This window comes from Loa loa (genome assembly GCF_000183805.2).
Source record: "Loa loa unplaced genomic scaffold supercont3.38, whole genome shotgun sequence".
In the NCBI taxonomy this organism is placed as follows: domain Eukaryota; kingdom Metazoa; phylum Nematoda; class Chromadorea; order Rhabditida; family Onchocercidae; genus Loa; species Loa loa.
The window spans coordinates 249,244-259,302 of record NW_018108218.1 but is presented as its reverse complement, the minus strand read 5'-3'; the positions used below and the strand labels follow the sequence as shown (position 1 = coordinate 259,302).

General features: G+C 34.0%; 2 protein-coding genes across 2 annotated transcripts; both read left to right on the top strand.

Annotated features, from left to right (window-relative positions):
• Positions 1-3,713: 3,713 nt before the first annotated feature.
• Positions 3,714-5,623, top strand: LOAG_01789 (hypothetical protein; the record flags this gene model as incomplete). The annotated part of the gene is made up of 6 exons (XM_003137327.1): positions 3,714-3,830; positions 4,237-4,393; positions 4,601-4,703; positions 4,849-4,986; positions 5,102-5,214; positions 5,427-5,623. The coding sequence occupies 6 exons, from the start codon at positions 3,714-3,716 to the stop codon at positions 5,621-5,623; spliced, it is 825 nt and encodes a 274-aa protein (XP_003137375.1).
• A 1,549-nt stretch (positions 5,624-7,172) lies between these two features.
• Positions 7,173-9,897, top strand: LOAG_01788 (hypothetical protein; the record flags this gene model as incomplete). Its single annotated transcript, XM_003137326.1, has 5 exons — positions 7,173-7,233; positions 7,719-7,921; positions 8,619-8,754; positions 9,011-9,201; positions 9,439-9,897. 5 exons carry the CDS (start codon positions 7,173-7,175, stop codon positions 9,895-9,897), a joined length of 1,050 nt encoding a protein of 349 aa, XP_003137374.1.
• Between the last annotated feature and the right edge of the window lie 162 nt (positions 9,898-10,059).

Sequence of the window (10,059 nt, the reverse complement as noted above, 5' to 3'; positions counted from 1 at the left end):
AACTCGTAGGATTACAATATTATTTGTTGCTCATTTTCATCATTATAATATATCAATCAGAATTTTTTTTTACAATGCTTTTTACATCTCTGGTAAAGCTTGACATTTTGTTGACCAAACTTTTTTACTTATAAATGTTTTTCTCGGGTAGTTTAGAAGTTTTTGTTGTGAAGAAGTTTGACAGATAGGAATAACATAGGAAATCATATTATTAGCAGGTAATTAATCATTCATTCACAAATAATAGTTGAAAAATGATAGAAAGTTAAAATACCCAAGTAAATGGAACTCTTCCAGTTCGTTAAGAGAGAAATTTCGAATTTTTCTTCCAAAGATCATTCTAATTTCTTTTTTTGTTTGTTCAAAGAATAAATTTCAAATTATTTGCTGAACTGAAAAGGTATAAATGCTAATAAAGCATTAGCATACATCATAAAATACTAATAGAGGTGTGTTTTACGCTTACCAATAGTTTTTGTTTTTAAATAGAGCGAAGATTATTGGACTTACAGGTAAATAAATGCATTTTTGATAGAAAATTGAGAGGGAACGTATTTACTTTTAATGATAATAGTGTGAACTGCAAAATATTATCGGTAGACTAACAAAATCGCTTGTCATTGAGCGAAAACAAACTTAGGAGGAAAGTAATAATAAGTAACCTGGATAGAACTTCTCAATATGAATAGATTTAGATTTATCTGCTTAGAATCTTTGAAATCTTTAGCATTAAATTTAATCTTTATACTAGAAAGATTCCCTTCATCGCTTTCCTTGTTAAATTTGAAATATTTCATTGTTTTTTGTTCTCTCGCATTATGTTTTGAGAATATTTCTTTTTGGAATGATTACTTCTAAAATGTCAATGAATGTTCTAATATAAAACGACCAACTGATAATGTGACCAACTATTTGGGAATCCAAGATCCTACCAATAACGGAATGGGAAATTTGCGAAAGGAGTCTGCTTTTTTGCAAAAATTCCTGCAATTGTAAAAAATTTGCAGTGATTCGATAGTACCCACATAGTGTGCCCAGTGCCATCACACAGCAAATCATGGGTTCGTTTTCGTAAAGATGTCTAATTATTCTGTAGAAGAGTGACTAATCATCGAATTATGAACGATGGAGTGTCTTTAGTCATTTTTGTTCTGATGCTTGGATCTTGAATTTGAGGTCAGCCGAATAGACCAAAACGAGGATAAAAGAACTGGATTGTCAATATCTTTTCTACTAAGAATTGCATTTCGGTGTGATAAAAAAAAATCGAAATTTCTTTAATGAATTTCTATCATTAATTTTACTTGTATATAATAAGCTAACAGTGATGATTCCATTATTTCTCTCTGTGAATTTCGTTTCATGTGTAATAATTATAAACACTATTACCATCATCTTCCTAGTTATCCTTGATAATTTCTTAATAAATGAATCGTAATTACTTGGGTGATTTTCGAACTGCAAGCACTGAGCTTGCATGCATTGCCGTTGTGGTGCTTGAAATTTATGGATGAATAATTGTAGTTGTCCTAAACTGTTTGAAAAATATGGAAAGTTTCTGACAGAAGGCAAGAAAAACTTTCATCTCTAACTCAATATGCAAAACTGTGCCTGATAAATTTGCAGAATAATTATATGAAATGACATTTTTGCGTATTACTGAAGGAGAACAAGTTTTGTACATTTCACTACAATCAATAATTTTTAGCGATGGCTTCATCATCAAACAAGTGTCGTTCATGCTTACAATCTTAGTGATTCTCTACCTACTTTTTATCAATATGGCTTGTTCAAAGACTATTTTGACGTTAGGATGAATTGTTCTGGTTTGCTGGCGGAAGCATACAACAATCTTTTAACAAACAAATGCTAAACTAGATTTACTTTTAATGCAGTAAATGGCGAAGAACCACCAACCACCTCTCTTGTTGTCCATGCGAAACAAATATTTACCTCAATTCATGTTTAGGTCTTATGAAAAAGATCAAATTCGTGGAATTTCCGGAAGTGTCGAGAAATACAGTACCAGTATGCACTGTACTTCCACATTTCTATGCACCATTGTTTGTGTAACATGCACATTCGACAGTAAATATCATGCAGAAATATTTATGCTCATTTTTTCTTCTCTACCATTACTGAAGCTGTCTTTAAATTTAAAACAACATGAGCAAACCGTTAATTTCATTAATTATATTACCTCCTCCGTTTGGATCATTTGGCCAAAAAACATAAATGAAGGAATAGACATTTGGACAAGTGAATGATCGATCGAAATGAAATGCATATAATGAGCACCAGCATCCTAACAGACAACATATTAAACTTGGCACTAGTGTACTCGACACATTTTTAAATTTATTTCAGAAAGATACGGAATATCGATTATTTGATCTGTGTTACTTTTCGTTTTGTAGGGATATGAATAATGGAATTAAATATGATTATCGGCAATATATTCGGGTTTAGGTGAACGATAGCAGTATTACTCCACGTGTAAATATGCTTGAGTTTAAATTCACTAGGAATATGATAAGGACAATGCATTATTTGATTTGGCATGTACAGATTACGCATATCAATTACTTGATTACTGTGAGATTATTGTAGATTAGTCACAAATTATTACAAACAAAAAAGGTATTTTCGATTGATAAAATAAATTACTCCAAGTTTTCAGTAGATCATTCCGAGCATAGGCATTGATCTAATTGAATCTTTTCGAATTATTTCTCAAGAAATGTCAAAATTTTAATTCGTAGTTTATTTTTTTAGCGGTCTTTTTCTTCATTTTCGACTAATTGATCAAAAAAGTTGCATGCATATATCGCCGTGGGATATTGAAAACAGAGAAATGTATCGAATATCAAGTTCTTAGTGATATCCCACAAATTTCATGAGATATACCACAAAATCTTAAAAGGTATTGCTAACTTTCGTTTTGACGTCATCGAAACAAATTTCTTTTGCGTTCGGAAACTAAAACATTCATAAAACAGGAATTACAATTTTTGGTCCAATTAAATAAATTATTGTCTAAAAATTTCCATCTATTGGATGTGGTCGGTTCGTTTAAGTTGACTTCTTTTTCTGCTTTTAATATGAACGCAAAATTCTAATCATTTTGTTCACTTTTTTATTTTTGAACTCAGGAACTAAAAATTATTGATTAGATTCATAATAGTGTTGACATTCATTCGGATATTTATAGAATGCATTTGTTGGAAAAACCATCAAACTTAGAATGATTTTAGTTTTGGTAAAGTAATTATAGGATTTAAAGTTTTGATAGTTTGTTTTACTTTTACCATAAAACTTCTTTTCGTCCGCATTTTCTGTTTTTGTTTAGTTATTTGCACTTTTAGTTATTATTTTTATTTGCTGGTTATAGAAAAATTCTTGTGTACTAAATAATCAAAAAGTATATCAATTTGAGAGGCGGAAGTCTAGAAGATTTAGAATGCTTTAAATAAATAAATGAAAACACAATGAGGCATCTACACTTTCATAATTTCAATTTCATTGATTCTGAAACAGCAAGATTTGTTTTATTTCCAATAAATTATGACGCATAAAACATAAAGGAAAAATTAGAGACGTTGCTTATCGATCTCATTGTGTCAAATTATCGTTCACAACAACAAAAAAGAAATTTAGATTTTTCAGGTTTTTTTTTTTAAAATAGATTTTTAGATTCGCAGATAGCTTAACAAATGCAATCAACTACAATGCGACTGGATCGATGGTTCGACTACGAAAGTGGACATGCATGGTGCGAAAGCGCCTACAAATACCAAACTGTATCGATCGTTGCTGAATTCGCTAATACTGTCGGTTGTTTGTCCTATTTTTACCAAGTGTAGCTTATTCAATGGCCTATATGAAAACGAAGGTGCAATTGTAGCATAAAACGTAAAACATCAATTAAACTTCACTTTTTTCACCCTTGATTTCCAATATCAACTTATTCAGCAGGAACGTGGTCAAAGTGAGAAGGTTCGAGCAAAGAAAGTGTAGTAACTTTACTTTGCAAATACTTTTTGAAGAGAATATCCACACTGTTATCTCCAAGTGGCGTATTTTTAATGAATTATATCTTATCAATTCGCTTCCATAAAAAGCATTCTTTATGAATATGCGAATTCTGGATACATATTTAAACAATAAATTTTGCAGTCCATTAAATAATTTACAATTAAAATCTAATGCATAAATTTGAAAGCTGATATATTTCAGGTAACAAATTTACCATTGATAACGTTACCACTTGTAAACGTTCTCTTGATAAGATCATATATCAAGACTGTTAATTGGGTTGTTATTATGCCCCATATCCTCCTCATTGTAAATGGTATTGCGTCTACTTATTATCATGCCACCCTCAATCTTTTTGGTGATTTTTATTTTACTTATTGATATTACTTGTCATTTCATCTTAATAATTATGAAGCTAAAAATTGATAATATCAAGAATTGACCTCGCAATAGAAATTTTAACTTCACTTCACCTGAATTTATTTCTCATTGAAATCTCACGGTAGTATTACAAATAATTTATGGATGAAAACATCCAACTTGATATTTATCTACTTTATTCCAGGTCAGCTAATTGATGAAATTAGCATATTGTGGTTATTAATGATGTGCTTGGCTGCTTATTTTCCAGTTTTCAGCTTCTACCCACAACAATATCACAAATATATGTATGTTTTCGTACTTTACACCAAGAAGGATGGCCAGTGCCCCCTATCACTCATTCGTAATCATAGTTACAATTACACTGAAAATCGTTTTAATTTTTGAAATTATAAAATCAGTAAGTTCTAAACTGTCATGTAAAAATTGCAGAGGTAAAGTGCGCTATGCGATAACGGCAATGACCGTAGTGGTCAGTACATTTTGTTTCGTGAAACCGTCACTGAATGCACTGGTACTAATGTTGTGGTCCATACCGAGTATCGCTATCATCCATCATGAAGCAGCTAAGTGAATGTGCTATCCAGTTATTTTGCGAATGAATTTCTTCCAGATTGAAAAGCCATATATGAGCCCTGTCCACTTTCTATACATATGCCAATATTCGTTGATCCTTTTTTTTCAGTGCTGGCATTCCTGAAATCAGCAGCTCTCCACGGAAAATATCAATACTGTGGACCGCTGCTTCTATCTGTTGGATATCTGACCGAGTATTCTGTGATTTCTGGCTTCTTTTAGGTTATTTTTAAGGAAATATTTTCAAACAGACTGAAGAAATCAAACTGTTTTACATAGATTGAAAAGGCTGTTTTAAGTCATTTTATTGGAATGATGAATGAAAATCATTGCATGAATCGATTTTTTGTAGAAATTCCCATAAAATTCACTTTTAGGATCAAATTACTCGATATTTGCAAATATATCGAAAATCGCTACCATAAATATTTCAGGAGCTCCGTATTTCCATGCACTGTTTCACTTGCTGAGCAGTTTGGCGGCTTATAACGTTTTTATCATGTTTTCATTGATTGATATCTGTAGACACAGCGACAAACATCAGTATAAATATCGCATAAAGCATTTTCCGGAAAGGGGACTTATCAAGCTACCATACATTGTCCTTAATCTAGATTGCAAATATCTGTGATCTCCCTACTTCACTTTATGTACTTCAGCATTGTACAGTACCGAATTTTCTCTATGAAATGAAATGGAATCGATGAAATGCTACTCATTTTTTCTCTTTTATATTATTAATGCTTTTCTGAATTTTTATTAAACTGATCATGCTGTTATTGGTATAGAAATAAGCAAGTTTACGTTTTGGTTGACGTCGCGAAGCGATACAGCAATGCAAGTAGAAGGGTAGCAAAGTTTGAGGAGATAGGATTATTAGAAACCGAAAAGGATACAGAACATTGTAGGTAGTCTCAAGACTCGCCACGAGATGATAAGTCTGAAGCATAATTTTGAATCATAGTTGTAAAGCAAGCTTCTTTATGTGAGATACTCGAAGATTTCTGTATAACGTTTCAGAATCCTTCGATCTGAAAAATAGGTCTGGTATAGCTGTTCTTACTGAAGAAATAAATGAATATCGTCCAAGATTACCAGTAGATAGCTGAATATAGCCAAAGTACCATAATAAGAGATTATACAGTTCAATCATCGAAGCCATTGTTACATTCATGATGTTTGGTGTGAATGATGATGATGATGTTACTGACTTCCTATGTTCTGTGTAATTTTTTTGACAATTGCTTGATATCTCGAATTTCACTTTTTAACAGCAAATGTGTATGGAATCAGAATTGAAAGGACTTTATGCAGGCCTGTTTTCTCTCTCATCTAACTGATCACTTATGTTAGGATATATACATATGAAAGGGTTAGAACGAGTTCCATGTCAAGTCACTCACCTTTACCATATACATAATACATAAAGGTGTTTGCAGAAATTAGCTTGATTATTTGCATTATCTAGGAGGTAATTTATTGTCCTATCTTGTACCCATTTATACTTTAACGAGACCACTTCGCCGCAACAATTGTTTCTAAGAAAGTTACAATTTCAATTATTGTTCCCTTATGTCATGAGTGGAGAAATCAAGAGTTTCACTGCTGTACGGCTGAATACATATTTTTCACATCCAATTCAAAATCGATATCTAAACAGAAAACTTGCCAAAATTTCATTAATTAAAAACAGGTAGTGATAGTTGAAAATACGGTCACTATAATTTAAGGATTGGAGAAGCAAACAAAGAAGATGGAAGTTCAGGAAGATCTGTCACGTTTGCCTACTTTAGGAAAATATTTAGAAGAAAAAGACAGATATGCTCCTCTCACTTGTTTTTTTGTTTCAGTTTTGGTTTTGTTTTTCAACTTCCATCAATAGAGCTGATGGATTGGCATCAATCTGAAATGAGTTCCGTGTCGGATTCGGAACGAAAAGACTGACGACCCCTCCCTTTTTCGTCTTCCGATCGCGTTATCAGCGGCATTGCGATCATTAAATTCTGTCTCCTTATGTGCTCCTCTTTGAGAGAATCTTTTTTTTTACGATAAATATTTTTCCTTACTATCTATTGTACTGGTCGTTGATTCACAGAAATTCCAGTAATGAATTCTTTTGTTTTTTAAGTTTTCAATTAAGATGTGTCCAACAAACTTAAGAATTATTTCGTTAAACTAAGATGAGTCCACCACACAGCCTATTTATGAAGGAACGTTTCATTCGATTGTTTGTAAAGCAGGGTGATTTCACTCAAATTATAAACAATGCTTTATTTATTGGTTTCGTACAGTAGTGACCAGAAAGCTATAGAGCAGTAAACATCCTAATGATCGATACATCCTGCAACGAATGCAACATATTTCTTAAGGGGATTGCGCAGGCGAAGCGAACAAATAAAGAGCGCAATTTGCTAACTTACCTGTAAATCGAAATGGCTAGAAGATTATTATCCCTTACTGCTGTTACTATTTTGCTAAATATCTTCCATGTCTGTTTTTGTGCATATTTTACCATTGACTTTAAATTCCAAACCTTTATTAGTTCGAAAATTATAATAATCGGACTTCTTCCCCAACAAATGCGCTACTGCCTTGTACTTGCAAACTGAATTGATGTTGTTTATTGTTGGACCATTTCATGTAAATTATGATCAGCTTCAGCTATACAAAGGGCGTCAGCTAACAGCCAATTTATCAACCTAGAACTTGACACAGACCAATTCCAGGTTTTCGTGAAAGCAGTGACCATAACAACATGATGTTTGGAAAAGCATCCTCGTTGGAACATGAACAACTCCGTCAATCTGCTTTTCTTGCTGTAGTGATTTCAACTGCTGCCGTAATCACTTCTATTATCACTTTACCAATGCTGTACTCATTTGTTGCTACTTTTCAGAGCCACTTGTTCCGTGAAATAGAATACTGCAAGGTTAGAAAGTTTATTCCATTTTCATTTTAAATTCCTTGTTCAGCTTAAAGTAAAAATGGACAAAAGTGTCCTTCCTTGGAATATATTTCATCTTTTCACTTCATACGTAAATGATGTTAACGTTAAAAATGAAATTATGAGAGAATAATCCCAAACATTTTCACTTTTATATTTCAAAACCTCTCATTTTAGAACATATTATTAGACTGTCTTCTTCCACATTGTCCATTTTTCCTCTCCGTTCGTTGAACCTTTTGAAACCCTGTAAATCAGAATTTGCAACTCCCTTCTTTTCCAACAACTTCTCTCTTTCTTTACCAGTTTGTTCCAGTAGATTAGGCTTTCGCCTTGAAAGTGCTCAATTTATTCGAAATGCGAATTTAGGACAAACTATGATGAATTTACATTTAAATGCCTAATTTGACAGTCTCACAAATATTATTTATTGTACCCATACAACTGTACAACTGAACTTTGAGCTTCTTCTACTCAGTGAATAGAACTGACAAAAATTTCGAACAAAATCCACCCTTTTCTTACTTGGAAAAAAAAACAGCAGGAGAAATGTTATCGTATTAGTATTGCATACTTACTAAAGACAGATTTTTATAGTTCAATTTTCAGTTACTTGTGGAAGCCCTAACCGCTGAATTGGCTATTGAGAATGAAGAAATCTTTAACTGGTCAGAAATTTCAGGCAAGAACAAGGGACATAAACATAAAATTTTCATTGCTAAGCATTGAAGATGGTGACATTGTGAATGACCGGAAGAAACGACAATATAGCAGTTACGGGATCAATTCAATTGGACCGTCCTTCCCAACCCACCTTGGTACTGCTTCTAATTTAATGTATTTTACTGAAAAAAGCTCTAATCATCGCAAAGATGACACAGTGTGCAATCAGTTTTCACTTATTTCCAAACAAACGATCAAAATGTAACAGTTGAGGCGTGTGCTGTTAGTAGCAGAGCAAGAGGTAACATATACATTTTTATCATACTCTTTAATAGCACAGATTTCATGATTTCTGAATTTTCAAAATATCATTTCATTTTTTCCAATCTCGAACTTCTGTTTCATTTTCAGATCAATATCCACATTTGCCTCTTAAGGCAAACTATAAGCCGTCGCAGAATAAGTGCCGCTGCTCCTGTCAGCAAGGACCAGCAGGTCAACCAGGAGCTCCTGGTGATACTGGTCCTCCTGGTATCGATGGTATACCTGGCAGAGACGGTAACAAAGGACGAGATGCGAAATTACTTTTTCCAACAGAAAAGGTAAGAAGGAATCTGAAAACTTCCATTCTCAGTACTGAATTAAAATGGAACAGCTATTAACCCAATCAATGAAATGGCAACTTACAAAGTCTTCAGATAGATGCCTCTGAATATGCCATGGTGGAATTCAAACAATCGTATTCGCATAAAATAAGATCATTCCATCACTACAGATACGGTCCTGGTTATCCAGTATACTAATTTATTCTGACAGGAAATTATCCCTCGTTTATTTAGGAGGATCGTTGTGTTATCTGCCCAGAAGGCCCACGTGGACCACCAGGGACACCCGGTCTTAAAGGACCCAAAGGACCAAAAGGCGCACCAGGCAAAAATGGTGCAGACGGTGAAGATGGACGACCAGGTCTGCAAGGTGCAAAAGGTCCTGTCGGTGGTATGGGGAAAGTTGGTCCTAAAGGCGCACGTGGCAACCCGGGTATCTTAATCAAAGTAGAGACATCCCAAGGACGCGGCTTCAAGGGAAGGAATGGTCCACCAGGAGGTTACGGACTGCGAGGCAGACCAGGCCGTGATGGCAAGTCACCTGATGGGGCAGCTGGTCCACGTGGCAAACCGGGCTTAGCTGGTAAACCCGGAAGACAAGGGAGTGCCGGACCACCAGGAGCGCAAGGTGGATCTGGCGAACACGGGGACTGCCAACATTGTCCGAAGGCACGATTGCCGCCCGGTTACTAGGGAAGTCTCAACAAAAAACCATTTTTGTTGTTTACCGTTGATTCGCCAACAGTGATTTCAAGGGGTTAAATCTATTTGTAGACACTCAGCTCTTTCACGTGCGAAAGCTTTAAAAACAACAAAAAATAAAATATATACATTAGAAAATGAACTTTCCTCCAA